Consider the following 20101-nt stretch of genomic DNA (forward strand, 5'->3'; position numbering starts at 1 on the left):
ACAATGTGCTCTGGAGTTTATTGCTTTGCATTAATATGCACATGTAGATGAGCCCACTGGTTATTAAAGTAAACCATCAAACTGGGCTTTTTGGAACGGACTTCCACTGCAGGACTCAAATGGCTTCACTGCAAATACTCCTTCCTGACTTACATGTCAGTAACTGACAGGCAAACAGTGCTTCAAAATGAGAGTGAAACTATGGTGCATTAGGCAATTATTTGTTTCTTTTTTAAGTAGAAATCAGTGAACAACTACATAGGTTGGAGCAATCAAACCTCTTTGGGGAAGAAAGGACCCCATCCAGTTCCTGAGGCATTATGTTTCACTGTATCCTTGCTATTCTAGAATATATCATCTACTATTTGTTTCTGTCCAAAAGCAAAATGCTGTGGAGAGGAAACTGCTGTTCACTTGAGGTGAAGGAGTGCTTTAAATCAATGGGAAATTGGCACTGCACGATCTATAGGAGTAAGGCATGGGCATGTTATGTCCCTGCCACTGGAGTACTGAGAACCTTCTGTTGACTCTGCTTTTCCCTATTCAGGTGTTCACAAAGGAAAAAGGCAGCTGGAGTAAGAAAGTGCTTGAATCAATTTACAGGTTAAGATTTTGCAAGCTTCAATATTCATTTATAACACTAGGCTAGAAAGAACCATGGGCAGTTACGGCTCAGAGTTTACTAGAAACTACACAGCTTGAATCTGCATGGCATCTTGGGGCCATCTGTAGTTATCAATGACAAATGATTCATAATCTGGGCTGTAGATCAGGTTCCTGACAAAGGCTTCCTTGTCTTCGGGTTCTGGGTACCAAGAAGCAAGATTATGTTTGTAGGCGTAGTCAACAATCTACACAGAAAGAAGCAAAACATTAGATCAGGTCAAAAGAGCATGGCAGATTTATTTTTACACATTGTACAGCTGAACCCCAATACTTTTTACCACGTGGAATGATGGACAAGGGAGATAATTTGCAAATGGCACCAATGTGTACAGCTGCTGACACTCTGGAGGATCCTATTAGGATTCACATAAGCACCTAAGAACTGTTTACTGGGTCAGACCACTGGTCCATCTAGTGCAGTATTTTGTCTCTGACAATGGCAGTAGTAGATGGTTTAAAGGCAGAGTATATGAACAGGGCATGTCTGGAGTTATCCATCCCACATCATACTTTCCCTGGAATCAACTATCATTGGTTTAGGGATGTCAGAGGACAAATCCCTACTATTCAATTTAATAGTTCTCAGTAGACCTGTTCTTTGTGAGTTGTCTAATCCCTGTTTGAACCCGGTTATACTATCTGTCCCTACAACCTCTGTGGCAATGTGTTGCACAGGTTAATTAGATGCTCTGTAAAAAAGTACTTCCTCTTGTTTATTTTAAACCTGTGTTCCACTATTTCAGAGGGTGCCCCCTAATTCTTGTATTCTGGGACTGGATGCATAACAGTTCCCTCTTCACATTGTCCACACCCTTCACGAGTATATAGACCTCTATCATATCCCCACCTTAGCCTTCTCCTTTCCAAACTGAAGAATCGTATCCTTTCCAGTAATTCCTGATGTGGCAACTGCTCCTTGCCCCGATCACCTTTGTTGCCAACGTCTGTACCTTTCTAGTTTTATTACATCCTTTTTGAGATGTGGAGACCAGAACTTCATGCACTCTACAAGACATGGGTGCACCATGGATTGACCCAGTGGCATAATGATGCTTTCTATTTTGTTTTCAATTCCCTTCTTAATAGTGCCTGGTGTTTTATTGGCTTTTTTTGGTTGCCAGTGCTCATGGAGCTGATGTTCTTAGAGAATATCTACAGTGATGCTAGGAGATCTTTCCTGAGTTGTAATGGCTACTTTAGAGCCCAGCACTGTCTCTCTATAGTAGAGGCTACTCTTCCCCCTGTGCATTATTTTGTACTTGTCAGCACTGAAGTTCATCTGCCCCTTTTTCCTGCTGACCTTCCTAAACTGGAGAATTGGTATGAAATTAAACAAATAGAATTCAGTAAAGAAAAGTGCAACATCCTGCACTTCGGATGGAGCAGTCACATGCACAAAGTCAGACCGGGGCTAGGCTGCAATGCTGCAGAAAAGGACCTGGGGGTTACTAGCGACCTGTAAGCTGAATATGAGCCCAGAGGGTGCTCTTGCTGCCAGAAAAGCACTAGCACACTGAGTTAGCTGTCTTAAAAGGACTGTTGATTCTTCTGCTCCCCTCAGCACTTTTAAGACTTCCCATGGAGACCTTAGATACTGTACCTCAAGGAAGATGTGGACAAATAAGAGAGTTCAGTTGCTAGTCTTGGAAACATGACTTATGAGGAAAGGTTGGATGAACTGGGGTGATTTAGTCTAGCAAAGACTGAGGGGGGACTGGATGACAGTTTTCTAATACTTGAAGGGCAGTTATAAAGAGGAGGGTGATGACTATCTTCTGTCACCAAATGAGATAAGACAAGAAATAATAGCCCTGAGTTGCAGCAAGGAAAATTTAGGTTGGAAATTTGGAAAAACTCTCTCACTATGTGGGTGGTTAAGTACTGGAATGGCCTCCCTAGAAAGGTTGTGAAACCTCCATCCTTGGCAATTCTTAAGAACTGTTTAGACCAGGGGTGGGCAACATGGTGGATCCGGCCAGTGGCCGGACTCCAGTTCCCAGCAGCCCCTGCCTGCGTGGCTGGGGCCAGTTTCTGTAGAGACCCCAGAAGCAGCCCTGCTGTGATAGTGCAATGCTGGGGTTTCTGTGGAAACTGGCCCCAGCAGTGCTGGCAGGGCATTGCTGCTCCAGAACCTAGCTGAGATCTTGCAGTGGTGACAGTGTGATCCAGGGCCATAGAGACACGATCTGCAGCCTGCATGCCCTGGGCAGGGGTGTGCTGGCAGCAGATCGCAGCTCTGCTCGGCTCTGGACCACAGTGTGACCGTTGCAAGGAACTGGGGCAGAGCTGCAATCTGCTGCCTGCACATCCCTGCCTGGGGCATGCAGGCTGTAGATCGTGGCTCTGCCCTGGCTCTGGATCATGCTGTCACTGCTGCAAGATCCTAGCTGGGCTCTGGAGCAGTTCTGTGCCCTGCTGTGCACTCTGCCAGCATGGGTGGCACTGGGGAGAGGGGCTTGGGGGCACTATAGCCACCCCTAAATTCCCCATAGCCCACTATGGCCACCCCTCCCAGTGGCGCCACTACCACCACTGCCCACCCTGCACAGGTAGTGGCAGCTGAGGCAGCCCTGCTCCCATCCGCAGCACGGCTCCTGCTCAGTTTCCCCACCAGGAAGAGGCTGGTGCTACTGCTACCTGCCAGCATTGCCAGGGCTGGTCTCCATGGAAACTGGCCCCAGCCATGGGGTCAGGGGCTGCTGGGAAATGGAGTTCACTGCTGGCCAGATCTGGTCCATGGGCTGGACTTTGCCCACCTCTGGTTTAGACAAACACTTGTTTAGGATAGTTTTACTGGGGATGACGCTGCCTGATGCAGCAGGTGGGACTAGGTCACCTTCCGAGGTCCCTTCTAGTCCCACCTTTCTAAGAGTCTACAATTCTAGCCTGAGTTGTGTTCAAATGCTGATGAGGAGATGCAAAATAAGACTTCTGTGTATAAGAAAGCACTTCTAGGTGGAGAAGCAAGAGACACTGTTGTGTAGTTTGCTTGCAAAGGGAGCCTATTACTAGGAACATAATATTAGAAGGGACTGGCTGGGCCATCAAGGCCAGTCCCCTGTTCGTGCAGGAAACTGCACAATATACCTCTTATTACTAATCACTAGGGGCCCTGACAGACGTGCAGGCTCCTGCTCTAACTCGTGTTTTACATACAGTGCCATGAGTTAGAGTGCCCCCCTCAAACCCAACAGATATGGGTGGGTCTGGTGGGGGGATTCAGCCTGCCTGTAGGAGCCCGAGAAGCCTGCCTGCAGCTGAGGAGCTTCCTGTCTCCCCTAGCCCTGTCCCCTCCCAGTTCCTTGGCTGTCTGCAAAAAAGGCAGAGGAAGGGGAAGAGAGAGTGAGCTGTGGGTTGGGTTTGCTCAGCCTGAACTGGAGGGAGATGCTGGGGAAGCTGCAAGGCAGGGAGGCCCCAATGTGCCTACTCCCCCGCCAGCTCAGGCTGGACAAAACCCAGCCCACAGCTCACTCCCCCTCTATTCCTGCAGACACCCTCGGGGGGCAGAGCTGGGCTTCATGAGCCCAGTACCAATCATGCCACAGATTAAACGTAGGGAACATAAATTCCCTAAGGTGCACTGAAGCACCTTTTTCTGATCCCTCATTTGAGGAGGGTTAATTTGTCACGCAATCAGCCACTTAAAAAGTGCTCTGCAGCCGTGCACATGTGTTACTTTCAGGGGGCCAATCACACAAGAAATGTAACTTCTGTCTGAGCCCTAGGGCATTACACTGAACCAATATGACCTGATTCCCAGGGCTGTGAAGAAACTTCAATATGATTGTTGCCATCTTTAGGACATGTGAAACGGAGGCAAGAGGCCAAGGGCTAAATTACTGGAGCCAAACTATAGCCACCAAAAACAAATGATTTATTTTGGGGACCTATATTTCTACATTTAAAACCATGCTGAAACATCTGAATCAGTGACCTTTTGGAAAGATTAAGCACCTACATCTTCTATCAGTGTCAATGAGACTGGTTTAAAGGCTTAAATACAGGTTAAAGGCCAGATCTTCAAGGGTGTTTAGGTGCCTACCTGCCCTGCCTAAACTCAGACCCGCTAGACCATGGCCTGGTCTACCAATTAGGTGCCTAACAGTGAACCCACTCTACTCAAGTCCCATACAAACATTAATGTTCAAGAGGAATGGCTTTTCCTTGTCCTCACTCTTTCTGGTAACTTAGGGCATTTTTACAAGTGCTCTGAGAGCTGCTCTAATTAAAGCGTCTGCAGCGTCCTGTCTATCAGCATCCCCGCACTTCAAAATGGTGGCAAGGGCACTTGAACTAAAGCTCATCAAATGATCTTTAGTTAAATAGCCCCACTGCCATTTTGAAGCATAGGGACACTAATACATGAGGTATGGGGGCTGGCTGGAGTACGCTCGTTAGCATGCTCCAGCAGACTTCTTGTCTGGCAGAGGTTTCCCTTTACTCTGGTTTTTCCCTTTGTTGCTAGCTATAAAATTGAAAGGCATTAATAAAGGGTTTTTGCCAGTGCAACTCCTGCTTTCTCTATTATAGGACCTGGGCTGCCACAGCCCAAACCCGAATGTACCATGGGACGTGAAAAATAGAGGATTAAGCTTTAATGCATGTAAAATTCATTTTCTTAGTGTTAAATTCAGCACTTCCATATAGAATGTCAATGTCTATATTTTGTAACTGGTAAGGACTCTATAAGGGAGGGAGGTTAATTTATGATTCATCCATTAATGAGGAACAACTGCAAGTGTGTTTAACTGCTAGGTCTTGCAATTTTCCTCTGCTAAATTTACCATGGACTGAGTCATATTTAGTAACTTTGATTGGTCCACTGCAGTCCATGGAAAGGTTCCCACTGGACTATTTCATTTTTGGATCTAACATTTAGAGAAGTATCCACCAATATCGGTTTACTTCAAATGTGAAAACAACAGAAAAATCATTGCCAAAGTTTGAGAGTGTACCCTTGCATTACAAGACTTCACATGAAATGTGGCGAGTAGAATCACAGAAAAGAAGGGCTGGAAGGGATCTTCACAGCAATTTTGAAGAATACATTTCTGATAAATTCTTACCTTAACAGCAATTTTGAAGGACACATCTCTGATGGTACTCAAGGGCGGATATAATCTCCCTTCAGCCAGGTGCTCTTCTGTGACTTCTTCAGCAATAGACTACAGAGAGGGGGAAGATAAATCAGAGGGGATGTTTTCAAGCAATCGCTCCATTTTCTCTCATAAGGCTTTGATAGGAAGCACATATCTGAGAATTCAACAGCTGAAAAATTTGGGAGAAATCCTTATAATGAATTACAAAGCTACTCAAAAGTCAAATGTTCCATATCTCAGTATTCAGCAACCAAAGTTAGGCTGAGATGTTCAGTGAAGCTCTGCTTTACTTTGTTGCATTGTGTTACTGTGTTTTATTTATTCTAGTTGCCCTTTTAAGTTGTTCTGCTTCTGCCCTGAGCCTTTGTTGGGATGGGCAGCATACAAATCGCATAACTAAATAACAAGTTTGAGCCAGTACAATGGAAAAACAATATAGTGGGCTATGTACCATGTTAGAAAAAATGGGAAAAAAAGAGAGGTCTGCATTCAAATCTTGTTGTTTGGCCATAGTACAGCTATGGTAAAGCCATTTTTCTAAAAGCCTAACTTTTAGGTGAAAGGTGAAATCCATGTTTAGCACCCTGTCCTAGGCTGAAGCCTTTAACTAGCCTCATGCAGACCAACAAATCACAGTGAAGCTCTGTTTTAATTTGTTTTAAAAGTGCTGGTTGAATTCAAGTGTGTAACCTCTGCAGTGGTGAGGAAGAGATCATCAGAGATATGCCGGACCCCACAGGCGATGACTCCCAGTGCCACTCCCGGGAACACATAGGCATTGTTTCCTTGGCCGGGGAAGAAGGTCTGTCCATTGGGCAGGGTCACTTTAGGGAAAGGACTCCCACTTGCAAATATACCTCGGCCCTGTTGGAAGACAGACAGACACACACCTTGGGGGAACACCACTTAGAATTTATTCTACTGTTCATGACCTGAGAGAATCTCAGAGAAGTCTGGTGACTGGGACGGCAAATTCAGAGTTCATCATTAGGATCCAACTTTTAGCCTGACAGAAGGTTTGCTCACCAGAACAAGAGGATCAATTCTCTCTTTGTTCTTACAGAAAAGTACCCTCAGGGATTTAGTTTCCATTTGCCCGGGTACCAGACAAAAAGCATGGTCTTTGGTCTCACCCTGACCTATTTATCTTAGTACAGATCAAGTCCCTTTTGCCATAGTATTTCAATGCCTTGGTCACTAGTGAATTTATCTTGGAAGGCAAGAAAAGACCATCCCAGTTACAGTAGCAAAGCTTGGGAAGAGGCCTGTGCTCAGCCCTCCATGGTTTTGCAGATACACAAAGCAAGGTTTTGTAGATGGACCTGTGAGGGGGAACAGGACAGTATTCCCCTGGATCAGGAACCCTTCCTGCTGATGCTCTTGAAGGATCAACTGCAAAAGCTCCACAGCTTGCGGGTTTGCAAGCTTTTTAACTCCAGGTACTCCTCCACAACTTTCTAGAAGATAGTGATACCCCATTTCAAAAGCTAACATAAATATAGTTCAGTGATTATAATATAAATTATGATACTAATTAATTCTACGGCCATGACATAACATAACTCTGCACTGCAGCCCCAGACAGGCTTCTTCTGTGTGCCACAATCTTCTGGCAATTCTGCCAAACTACAGTGAGACACAGTAGTGTACATACCTCTGTGAGGCGGTAGCACTGCTCAGCTGTGCACTCTGCTTTACTTGTGGGGTTGCTTAAGGCAAATACGATGGGCCTCTCATTGAAAGCTGCCATGTCCTTCAAAATCTGTTCAGTGAAAGCCCCTGCAATGGCTGCCACACCTGCAAAGAGGAAACAGTCAACTCCTAACTCATGCCCAGACTGAGTCCTAGTCTCTTTAAGTCTCACCTGTTGTTACCGCTCAGTATAATGAACAGCGTGAGCGAACAGGTGGGACCTTTGGAGAAGCCTACAGATAAGTCCCGTCATTGTTGCATTCAAACAGTCTCAGGATAAAGGCCTCCTTTTCACTGGGTAGGGGATCAGTATGGGACCCACCAGCTGGCCAACGGAGCATTTGTCTGAGGTGACTTAGTGATTGTACTCAGAGCTTACTCTTCAGGAGACCTGGCTCTGGGAATGGATACCAGCCTTTTACTCCATTGATTAACTAGGGCTGTGGTCACCTCCTTTGGGGTGACACATATCTGCTAAAGCCAACGGTACCATCCCTACCCAACTGAGGAGCAGCAATGTCTGTATTTGGAGAAGGAAGGATAATGCTTGTGATCCGCAGCCTCCAGAAAGGGGGCTGGAAATAAAGGAGCAAAATGGAGACCTGTTGTTTTTTGACTGGGGCAGTAAAGGAGCCCTTAGTAGAAAGCAAGGGAAAGTAAGAAATACACAGATGAGAAAGTGTCCGTGTTTAAGTGACTCTACCTATAATAGCTGTTGGCTTCACTCTTTGCACAACCTCCTCTAGTGTTTTCACGTTGGGATGATCTTGAGCAAACATTTCTTTCTCATGGTTCAGGTGACTCCTCCCCTGTGAGGGAAAAGGAGCAGATGCATTTATGGGAAATGACACAAGTCTGGGTCAATGGTTTAGTAAACCGTGTTTCCACAATTTCAATGTTTCATGTGTCCTGTTATTATGAAGTGCTCATCTTTATAGCATCCAAGCGTCTTCCATGAAGTAAGCAGTATGACTTCAACTCACCCAGGCGCGGTTTGGTTTTCCATCCTCTTCCCCATGGAGAATGACACGTGCAGTACAGTGTTATGTTGTGGGAGGTGTGTGGAGTTTTTCTGAGCATGTTACCTGAGGTTTATGCTGGGGGAGGCAGGTTGAAGGACACCTTACACTTGGAGTGGGAATGGATGCAGTCTCTAGTGGGCTCCTAATTCCTGAGGCTATCCACTCCAGTGTCTCAAGAAAGTCCTGTGAGAAAGCTCTGTCTTGCATACAAACAAGCTTTAACCCTTACTGTAGGAAGCTCCACTAGCAGAGTTGTCCTTCTGTCTTACCTGTCTAAGTCCCTGGCGCTGTCCCCAGATCATTCTGACAAACCTGGAAACAGCATCCACACCAGATCAAATTTGCCTTTGGCTTCTGTAAGAAGGTACAGAAGAACACCAGGGCTGCCTGTGCCCCCATATGCTTTCCCTGCTGTGAGTTACCCCTTCATACTAGAGCTGACATGTGGTATAACTGGAGCTCTCCCAGCAGAGCAGTGCAGTCGGGGTAGACTTACCTTGACAATCAGGCCTTTGGAGTCCACCATCCAGATTTTTTTGATGGCTTCCTCTTGGGAAATGCCTTCCTTTTCCATGGCCATAATGATGAGATAAGCTATGCCCATCGCAGCCTGGAAAGCAGACATAAATGGAAACTCTCTGGTTAGTTTTTCCAAGCAACCTGCAACATTCAGGGAAACATATTAAAAAGTTACTACTTCCCCCAGGCCCCATTCTCAAAAAAACAGGCAGACCATAAGTCTTTGGAGCAGAAGACTATCCGTGTGTCCTAGGTAGTGCTTAGCACAATGGAGCCTTGGCCCGTGACTGAGACTCCTAAGGCACCACCACAATACAAGTAGTAAGTGTTCAGGTGGGCAAGCTGTGCTGCACTGCTGGGATGGGAAGGCAACCTGTCAAGGAGGGGTGACCGACTGCGTCCAAAATAGCGGACTGGTCAGAGGGGTTGAAGATGGAGTACTCTGCCTAGGATATGACCAGGACGAGCTGCCCAAGACCTTCATGCTTGCCATGCCAATGGAGTGGAGGTAAGCAGAAGCTGGACTGAAGGGGCATCAGGATGAAGCCAGCAGAAAGCAACTTGGGCAGTACTGGAAACAAAGCATTTGAAATGCTGAGAGGTGCAGAGTCACTTTTTTCTTCCACTGCTGCATGACCAAACAAGCTGTCCCTGACACACTATGCTGCAATTGCTATTACAGTTGCACAAATGGGCTAAACCAAGGCAGTGCACATACACTTGGGGAAGGACAACTCCTGCTCTGATGAGATCACAGTCTGAATGCATGTGACAAAGGTTTGGAGACAGGACGTTCTACCATCTCCATCTTGTGGATGGCCACTGAAGGGTTAAGCACCTTGTCCGGAGTCACACAGGAAGGCAGTAGCAGAGCCAGGAACCAAACCCAGACCTCCTCAGTTCAAGTCCAGTGCCTTAACCTCCTGCCTTTCCTTCTCCTCTCCCTTGCCTCTTGTGCCTAGCACTGGGCACACTCAGAGATGCACAGGATTTCTGCCTTGAAATGAAATGCAGTGCTCTGAAAAGTGGTGCTGTGAAGTTCTGTATTTATTGACCCTGTGAGTCCAGGTCCAAAGTGCTCAGTTTATGAAGAAGAATTTGGTGTTCTGTAAGCCCCATCCCTGTGGACTCAGGCTGGACCTCAACAGAAAAGCCAGGCTTCTTCCAGCATTGTTGTCTGTAATATTCGACAGGCTGCATCAGACCTCCATCAACTTTTGTGCAGCCTCATTGCACACAGCTCAGTAAAATACTGTAGGACAGGGGCTGGCAAGCTACGACCCATGGGCTGGATCCCAACTGTGGAGTCATTTTATCCAGTCCATGGAGCTGGGGGGCCTCTTCTGCATTGCTTTGGCCATGCTTCTGTGGTAGGGGGCTTTGCTCAGGGTTTGGGAAGAAATGGTGGTTGTGGCTTTGCAGGGAGGCAGAGAGTGGGAGGGTGGTTGCAGCTCTGGTTCTGGTGGTGCGTGCTGGGTTAAATTGGCCTGAGCTTGGAGCTAAACTCCATTACAGCGGCCCCCTGCTGCAAAACCTTGCCAACCCCTGCTCTGGGAGGAAGTTGTGTCTCTATTTCTTCTTTAGTTTTTTCTCTTTCAGCTGGAAGGCAAAAGGATGAATTTAGGAACAAAATAACCCCTGAACCCTACCTCTCCAGCTCCCTGGAAAACAAATTTGTGGTTGGATAGTTTGTTCTTCGTGATTCTTAAGGCTGCAAAGATGCCAGCTACTGCAACAGAGGCGGTACCTAAACACAGAACACAAGAACAGTGAGCATGATGCAGAGGGACAAGGTGTCCTTTGCTCCACCCAGCAGCTGGTTGTGAAAAACGTTGTGGAAACTTCCTCTCTCAGGCACTACATGGCCCCATCACTACACAAGCAGTGACCCACAATCTGTTATCTGTTTAGCTTTGTAGCACTTCTGCAAGGAAAGTGCTTCTGTCCCAGCTTGACAGAGGGGGAGTGAATGTGCAGAGACACTAAGAGTCAGATCCTATTCCACCTACCTAAGTGCTATTGGAGTGGACATAGGTACCCAACTGTGATCCTATTCCTGAAAAAATGTTGCATGCACCTTCTTTTGGTACACGCTACTGTCTTAGCCCCGAGGTGCTCCCAGAAAGCAGCCAGCACAAGGAGGTTCCACCACCACTTGTGGTCGCTGCTTTCCAAGGACTCAAGCAGGGTGAACAGGATGACACTTGGATGTCTTAGGCCACTCAGATGTCTGAGAGATGGATGAGGAAGTAGACCTAAGGCTCAGATCCTCAAAGGGATTAGACACCAAACTCCCATTGATTTCAGACTTCAGGGACTTGCCTGAGTTCACACTGGAAGCCTGTTACAGAGCACAGAATTGAACCTGGGACTCCTAAATCCCAGGCTAGTGTCTGAACAGTGACCTCTCAAACCTTTTCTCTAGTTCCTTTTCAGACCACTGCTTCTTCTCTTGTATTTTTCGTAATTCCCCTTCCCGTTATCCCTGGCTCAAGGCCAGCCTGTCTGTCAGCCCAGAGGTGAGAAGAATTTTAGGAAGAGAGGTTCAGTGGCATCAGTCCATGGTCATAGGTTCAGAGGAAAGTTGGGCTGGAAGGGACTGCAGGAAGTCATGTAGCCTAGCCCCCACTCAGGGCAAGATCACCCCTGATTAAACCATTCGTGTCAAGTATCTGTCTAACCTGCTCCTGAAAGTGTCTAGGGATGGAAATTTCACATCTTCTCCAGGCAGCCTGTTCCAGTAATTCACCATCCTCACAGTCAGAAAGTTAATCCTAATCTCCACCCTCAGTTTCCTCTGGTGCCGTTTCAGCAGGATGTCATTCAAAGCACAAAACTATTGCTTGCGAGGAGCCCCAAAAAATTGTGGACTGACCCTGGTGAGATCCATCTAATTCAAACCTCCAGGCAGGGCATGATTATCCCTGACCCAAAGCATCCCAGCCAAACATGTCTCACCTGGTCTTGAAAATGTTCAGGGCGGGAGATTTATCAACTTCTCCAGGCAGCCTGTTCCAATACTTCACCATCCTCATAGTCAGAAAGTTCCTCCTAATCTCCACCCTCAGTTTCCTCTGGTGCCGTTTCAGCGGGATGTCATTCAAAGCACAAGCAAGATAGACTGCCTGGTGTGACAGCCTCAGTGAGATCGCTGGCAGCCCCCACAGCTGCCTGGACAAATGGTTCAAAATTTCCTCCATCTGCCCCTTCAACAGGTTTGAATTTCTGGGCTGAATTCCCCCTCCCCATACTTTGTGTACTGGGTCTCACCACACAAAGACCATGGAGGCAAAGAGCTAAAGGAGCTCCAGGCTGGTGAGGGGCATGTGATTTAGCTGGGCACAGCTGTATGTGAGGGGAACATACGGGCAGGGTCAGGTGCAATGCTCTGTGCTCCACAGCAACACCTGCAACAGAGCTGGATGGTGCTTTCCTGCATCACTTCCACTGCTGGGGTCCTTGGGATGGTCTAGCTATGTCTGCAAGGTCCTCAGACTGGCCTCAGCAATCCCTGCCTGTTGTTCATGGCTGAGTCAGGAAGTGGGGAAGGATAGCAGGTGGTGAGGCTGGGCTAAAGATTCCCCTCCCCACACACACTTCAGGCTAATTATCCTGTTTTGCCAGGTTTCCATCATTTTACATTTTCCTGCTCTTCCTTTCCAGACTTAGAGCAGGCCAAGTTTTAATCAGGTAGAGAGTGAGTGAGTCACTCCAGCAGCTCTCCATGGCATCACAGTAGGCAAGTGGTGCTTTCAGCAACAGTCAAACGAGCTTAATGAAAGAGCTTAATCAACAGAGCATGAACTAGAGCTGGCAGATCCACTAGATGGCACTGTAAATATTTCAATATCAGGCAATGTCAGCAAAGAACATCCTGCAACTGTTGTAGCTGATGATTTGGATGTTAAAAGTTGGGATCCTCAGTGCAAACTACTTGTTAGTGATGCAGTTTGAGTCCACACATCTTTCTTTCAGCTTAAAAGAAAAACCATCCTAGCCTGCAAAACTGTTAACTAGTACATTATCACCCATACTCTAGGCCACAGAAGAAGCACTCAAGGCGCAGCTCTGTCAGATCACAATGGATCTGCAAATTCTGCTAAACACACTGTCACAAGGGCACAAAAAGGAATGAAGGAACCACATTCTTCTCTTAATCTATTACCATGATTGGCTGGGAGTGATAAGTAAAGCAGCATTTCTGGTATTCTAAAATATATTTAAAGTACCTCAGACACTGTGATGATTGCCACAGAAATGTATGTAATAATAAGTAAATACTTTGCTATGAGATTCCTCTGTACAGTGATAAAGAAACTTCTCAGTCTTAAGGGCTCCCTATATGCCTGTTCATTGGCATTCTAATTAGAACAGGTTGGTGTAGGCTCAATTAATTGAGTCTGCTATGCCTTCTAATTAGAACAATGCAGCGTTGTTCCAGCATCACGTGTATTAAGCTCCTGCATGTTTTAAAATAGCCACAGGACACTTTAAACCTCATCGAAGAAGTTTAGATGAAGTGTACCCCGGGAGGTGGGGGTGCTTTAATTAGTGCAGGTCCGAGAGCTGTGCTGATTAAAGCACCTGGACCATCATGTGTATCAGCATTCCTGTGCTGAAAAATGGTGGCAGGGCGCTTTGAACTAAAGCTCATTGAACAAATGCCCCGCCGCCATTTTTCAGAGTGGGGACACTGATACATGAGATGCTGGAGTCTGCTGGAACATGGTAATTACCATGCTCTAGTAGATTCGAACAACTGAGTCTGCTCCAATGTGCTGTAATTACAGTGTGTCAGAGCAGCCTCCCTGCACATGTATAGGAGCCCCCTGTGACCATTTTTAAATGTGCGGGGGCTTAATACACATGAGCGGGGACTTAATACACATGATGCTGTGGTGTTTTAATTAGAGTGGCTGCCTGGGAACCAGTCTAATTGAAATGCACCCCCGACTTCCCCCTCAGAGAAGGTGTATAGAAAGCCACAGAAATCAGGTCCATGCAGTCAGAGATTTGCTTTCTAAATAAGTGACACTTATTTATATTCATAAGGAAAGATGATTTTGTAGTAAAAGTAATGAAGGAGGATTTGGGGTTGGGTTTCTGACCAATCTGGCTGCTTGTGAACCCTTAGGCAAAATACTTTCTTTCTCTACTTCTCAGTTCCCACTGAAGTTCAGGACAGGGAGGTGTTCAAATCTTGGAACAGTGAGGTGGACCATATAAATGATGAGAGAGGTGGATTATATTTCACCAGTGGCATAAATACACAAGACTGGTACAGGACCAGGGCTGGGCAACATCCCAGCAGTTAATGTGTGTCCTTCCCTTAGCCACATCTACACTAGAAACCTTGGGCCTTTGTATACACCACATTTTTTGCCCTTTCATGTGCTGCAACTGCGTGTCTGTTTGTTTGAGCAGGATTTCTGGACACTTTAAAAGTCTTTCATGTGCATTAAAGTCAAACTCCTCAGACGTAGTTTAATTTGGCTCACAGGGAATTAAAGTGTTGCATCCATGGATTTGTTGCATGCAAACACAAAGGCACTCAAAGACGTGTAATGAGTCTCTCTGTCCACCAGATGACTGCGACTTCTTTGTAGTTCACCCCTTTGAATTGCTTTTGATTTTGAATTGCTTCCATTTTTTTTTCTTGTGTGGTTTGCCAGCTTCCTGCTGCATGGGCATGAGCACAGGGCAGGGGATATGGGGTACGGGGTGGGGGTCCCCGGGCTGGGGGGTCAGTGCTGGACTGTCCTGCTCCTCTGTGGTGCCCGCCAAAGACCGGGCTTAATTAGTTCAAAAACCTAGTGCGTGCAAACACTGATGCAGTGCTCCAAAGCTTAATTCTTTTGAAAGCCTAGCATGTGCAAACACTGACGAGACACTCCAAAATAAACAAGTTTAAATTTTATAAACCTATTTAATTTAATGAGGATTAAAACCTGTGATGTGTACAGGCTCCCCTTTACTGGCAAAGTCATACCAGTTTGGGGTACACTTTTTAAATCATATTTCTATACCAGCAAAATCCCAAATAGGGACAAAGCTATACTGTACAGAAGTGTTTTAGCTGATTTGGCTAATTTTGCTCTGGAACCCTGAAGAATTTAAACAAGGAAAAAGAGTTTTTTGCTGGTACACATTAAGGCTACCTTGCTATGGTACAAACAAACTAGAATTGCTGGGCCAGGAGAACTTTCTAGTACGGGCCTGGTCTAACCTGTCACCCTACCAAGAATCTGAGTTGGTAAAAGTAGCAAGGGCCTATGTTCCTGGAAGAAACAGTCCGTTGTTATAACTATGGCATGGACATGTTAGGTAGGTAGGCAGGATGGAACCAAAAGTCTTTCTGCTTGTCACTTGAGCTAAAGAAGGATCCTCCAGCCCTTGTTCATAGTGCTGGGTTGGGCTTAGCAGGTCTGTTTCATTCCAGGAAAATGGTACCAGCACTTGCCCTATTTCACTACACCATCCTGTTTGTCCAGAATGTGTAGGTGGTGGGGCAAAGTCACAGGCTGGGGGAGAAAATCCAGAACTATGGAGGTGGAAGGATATAGCAGCTCTCTGGAAGGGCCATGGGTTTCACAGTGATAGAAGCTGGGAAGTGGCCAGAACATGCATGTGAGAGACTTGTAAAGGGGAGATGTGGAAGCAGAGAAACTTCATGTTTCCCTTGGTTTGGCTCCATGTGAAATTGCTTTAAACCTTACAGGGGCCAGTTGGGACTATTCCTGGTTCCTGCATGTGCCTCTGAACCTACATTACACAGCAGAAGAATGAATGCTCTTGGAACATCCTGCAGAGGGATTTGGGGTCTTTTTTAAACAAGTTATTTACAAGGAATGGAAGAAGTGGGGGTGAAGGCTGGATAAAGGGTGCCCTGACTCAGTCCACAAGATGATGTGCTTGTCAGCAGTGCATAAGCCTATGGGACAGGGTGTGCCATTACTCATTCCCCTGCACTTTAATTACAGATAGGCCTGAGCAATGGCAGGGCGCCACTCAGCTTTGCCATTTGTAATAAGGCTTCTTCTCCAATGTGTTTCTAATCCCTCCTCCTCTCCCCAACTGCATCTTGCCCCTGTTGCTCAAGTAACATTATTGTACCTTGGCCTCAGATCAATATTTATCTTTGAAATTACAGTTTCTGAACTTGGAGCAATAAAGCATCTCAGTGGAGCAGGCAAGTTCACAGCTGGTTTGTGTAAGAAGTTGGCTAATCAATGCTATTTCCAAAAGGACTGAAAAAGAAAGAAACCCAAAAAGCTTACCACAGGCTGTGGCCAGAAATAAGCCCCTCAGCAAGTGGGTCTCTCTGTTTTCCAAGTAGATTGAATGTCCTTATTTCAGATAACTACTTCCTTAAGTAATTAGAAAAGGAGAGCCAGCATGGCTAGTCTGTTTTAAGGTCAGGGGCAAAGAGAGAGAGTGTTCATAAATCATATTGTTCTTTGCAGTCCTGAAGTGAAAGAGACCTCAGGTGCTCTCCCTGGGTGTGCAGAGGGACAGTATCAAGAAAAAAGTGGAAGGCTTGGACATTTAAAAAGGAAGCAAGTTCAGGCAGCAGTGCCTGTCCACTAGTAAGAAAACTCCAGGTCGTTTTTGAATATTGCTGTTACAGAGAACTAAATTACTCAGGATCTGACGTTTCGTTCATGGTTGTGGAACTCAAGAATAACCCCACAGATGTCAATGGAGCTGGATCAGTGTAAAAGGTGTGAGGATCATGCTCCTTAGTATGTGCTGTGCTCTCCATCTTTGAGGCGCTGCATGAACATGAAATGATCAAGCCTGGGAACACCTATATGTAGTAGGCAAGTGTTACCCCAGCTTTGCAAACAGGGAAAGCAGACAGAGAGAGGTCAATGACAGGCCTTCCACAATGAGTCAGTGGCAGGACTGGGAATGGAGCTCAAGAGAAATGTAGGTTGACTGCTGATGCCACAGCTTTACAATATATGACAGACCTCAGGGTTAACCAACACCCACAGAACTGGCAAAACCAATGAGCCTTTCAACTGTAACTGCAGTTTCTTGTTGGGCAGCCAGGTTTCTTCACACCTACAGTCCTGGGGCTGCCTTGTTCCCAGAGGTCTCTTGGCCTAGAAGTCTGTAGGACAGCTTAACAGTGCAGGGGAAAACAGTATCCATCATACGACACAAGTGAAGGGGCTGTCTGGGAGAGAGATATGGAGTGTCTTTGGGCCCCTCAGTAGATAGGCAGAGGGATGAGGACACTTCATTGTACTGTGGCAGGGCACTGTGTGTGCCTGCCACTTTAAGGCCCTGGAGCTGGCAGCCTCCAGGTGCCTAATGAGGGCAGCCATTTTAGGTCCAGGGCTGCCTATATAAACAAGGCAGTTTGACTGCTGAAGGTCAGGTAACAGCACTGTCTGGCCAGTGGGCTGCTGAGTTTCATCTGCAGGCAAGGGAGGAGCTGTAGGGGATGGTCCTGGTCTGACTGGAAACTGTACCCTGCTGGGAGTGGGTGGCCTGGTGGGGTTCCCAGTGGCACGGGAGCCCCCAGGAAATGCCAGGCTAGTGATCACCCCAGTGAAAGGTGGGTTGGGGTGCCTTAACCCCTAGCCCTCACCTTAGGGTGGGTTGTGTACGCTGGAGATAGTTGTGGGGGTGCAAGCCCCGAGGAGCAGAGTAGAGAGGCCAGGTGTGGCTGAGGCTGCCTGAGCCCTGCAGGGGTTTGAGACCCCGAGGAGGAGAGTTGGGGCCAGGCATGGCTATGGCCACCTGAGCCCACCTGTGGAGGGACCCCCTGACCCCCTGAGTAAAGGGGGTGTTATGAGCAGTGTGGAGCCCTGAGTGTGAGGGGGCAGTGTGTGGAGCCCCCAGTGTGAGGGAGAGGGGGTTCAGCCAGAGAGAGAGCTGAGTCCTGGCCCCAGTAAGTCCTCCAATGTGGGGAGGCAGAGTCTGGGTTGAATACTACACCAGTAGTAGTACCACAACTTGCTGCCCAGGGGGGAAGTGCGAGTCCCCTGTGAGACCTTAAGGCACCAGTCATGGTGTGAGGTAACCCCAGCTCCCTATGTCTGTGGAGGAGGACCCAGAGAGGGGGACCCCAGGAAAAGAGTATGGGTCATACATCAAGGCCTGCCAGAGCTTCCCCTAACTGGCCCAAGTGGGGGCCAGGACCAGGAGGGTCAGAAGGGCAAGGAGGCCCACCGAGAGGGACGCCCAAGAGCCAGGGGCCTGGGGTCCTGACTGGACTGGAGGTGGGCCGGGGCTAGTGTGAGCTGAAGGCTCCAGTGAGAGGACCGCACCCGAAGGGGAACTGGTGGCAAGGAGATATGTGGCCCAGTATAATGGCAGCAGAGTCCACCTGAAGGGAGGAACTCAGTTGGGGGTCCTACAGCAGGATTCTGGGCCCCATCATGGGGGACTGGCGCCTATGAGAACATTGATGTCATCAGCGAGGCTTGGGCTGTGATGTAGGGGAGGAATGGAGCTGCAGATAGTTTTCCCTAGCAGTGGGGCAGAAAATGGGCAGCCTCCTGCCTAATTACATCTGTTAACTAATCAATTAAGACCAAGGTGTGGTGTGTGAGAAGGTGGGCAGTTTGTCCAAGAACAGGTGGGTGGGCCACATGGAGATGGGCCCCGGTAGGCCCCCTGTTACATGCACACCTTTGGGCATTCCCACTTCTCTGTGCTTGTCAAGTTTGTGATGGAGGCATAAATGAAAGGGCAGAGTCTGGGGTTGGATTCCTTGCACTTGACCCTACCTCGAACTACAGTCCATTTCAGCAGCGGGGGGCAAATCCCCACTTAGTTGCTCAAGTAATTGAAGTACACACCTTGGTTATCTCCACAGTGAGCACCATGGAGAAGGATGGCTGCCACCTGTCCATGTACGTGTGTGTGTATGTATATATATGGTAACAAGGTTGTGACTGCTAGAGCTGTTTACCAGATGCTGTTCTGCACAGTGTCATGGTAAAATTTGCACCCTCCTTCATCAAAGGTACATGCCACTGCCACTTAAAGGAGAACCTCCAACAGCCATTAGCTGTATAGGGCCTATGGCAAACAATGGAAGAGTTCCCATATTCCACCTGACAGAAGCACATCAACAAACACAAGCTGTTTCATTACATTTCCTGACCCCCGGTATAGGTGATGCTTCCCAGTAATACCCTTTGACTCTAACAAGGGCCCGCGCATCCAGCTGGGAACCAGCTAATCCAAAATATTAATCGTTAGTCCAGTCAGTCTTTCCTTTTCTTCCCTTGCCCCATTGAAGTCTCTCAAACAGTTGCCAAAGATCAGGAATGACCATTACAATTGTCTTGTCTTTTTTTATAACTGTGATGAGAGAGTGCAAGCAAAAAACCCACAATTTTGCATACAAGGAGCAATCAATCCCTTGCTGCATGGACTTTTCACACCCTTGCTCAGAGTAATCCTCCGCAGCATTTGCCATTCAGATGGTTCTTGGAGGAAGAAGATTAACCTTCCCAGATGCTGATAATAATTGCAAATAAAACAGCAGAATTAAAGCAAGGCGAAGATGTGCAGTGATATTTCCATCTTAGTCTCCCGGGGCTCCTATATATGTGGAGGGAGCTGGCTCTGATGCACTGGAAATCCAGCATGTTGGAGCAGACTTGATTAATCAAGACTGCTGGAGCACAGAAATTAATGTACTCCAGCAAACTCTAGCATCACGTTTATCACATCCCCACACTGAAAAATGGTGGTGGGGGCTTTGAACTATAGCTCACTGAATGAGAATATGTTACGAGCTCTCATTCAAAGTGCCCTGCTGCCATTTTTCAGTGTGGGGGACGCTAATACACATGATGCTCAGGCACTTCTAATTAGCATGGCTCTCTAATTGAAGTGCCCTCACCCATGCCTCCCAGAGCATGTGTAAAAATGGCTCTAAACTCAAAGCTCAAGTGTAATCAGACTGCTGACATTCTTCTCAAAGTGACTGCACTAAGATGCTTAAAAATAAACTTTTGAAATTGCTTGGAAGCAGTCAAGCCCAGTGACACAGAAATAGAAAGGGACACTCAGAGAAACTAATTCAGATTCTTTGCTCTGTATGTCAACAGTTTTAAGAGCAGTGGAAACACAGAG

At 47.1% G+C, this 20101-nt stretch overlaps 1 protein-coding gene across 1 annotated transcript in view; it reads right to left on the reverse strand.

Annotated features, from left to right (window-relative positions):
- Window positions 1–229: 229 nt before the first annotated feature.
- Window positions 230–20101, reverse strand: part of ME3 (malic enzyme 3) — a 270934-nt gene continuing 251062 nt past the window's right edge. Inside the window, exons 9-15 of the mRNA XM_019524700.1 lie at window positions 10648–10745; window positions 8976–9089; window positions 8161–8266; window positions 7420–7562; window positions 6456–6629; window positions 5733–5831; window positions 230–851 (exon numbers count right to left, since the gene is read on the reverse strand). Of these exons, the coding sequence (XP_019380245.1) occupies window positions 690–851; window positions 5733–5831; window positions 6456–6629; window positions 7420–7562; window positions 8161–8266; window positions 8976–9089; window positions 10648–10745 (896 nt within the window). The 3' untranslated portion in view covers window positions 230–689. The remainder of the gene's footprint in view (window positions 852–5732; window positions 5832–6455; window positions 6630–7419; window positions 7563–8160; window positions 8267–8975; window positions 9090–10647; window positions 10746–20101) is intronic.

This window comes from Gavialis gangeticus, unplaced genomic scaffold (genome assembly GCF_001723915.1).
Source record: "Gavialis gangeticus isolate Ggan-Ray unplaced genomic scaffold, GavGan_comp1, whole genome shotgun sequence".
NCBI classification, from domain to species: Eukaryota; Metazoa; Chordata; order Crocodylia; family Gavialidae; genus Gavialis; species Gavialis gangeticus.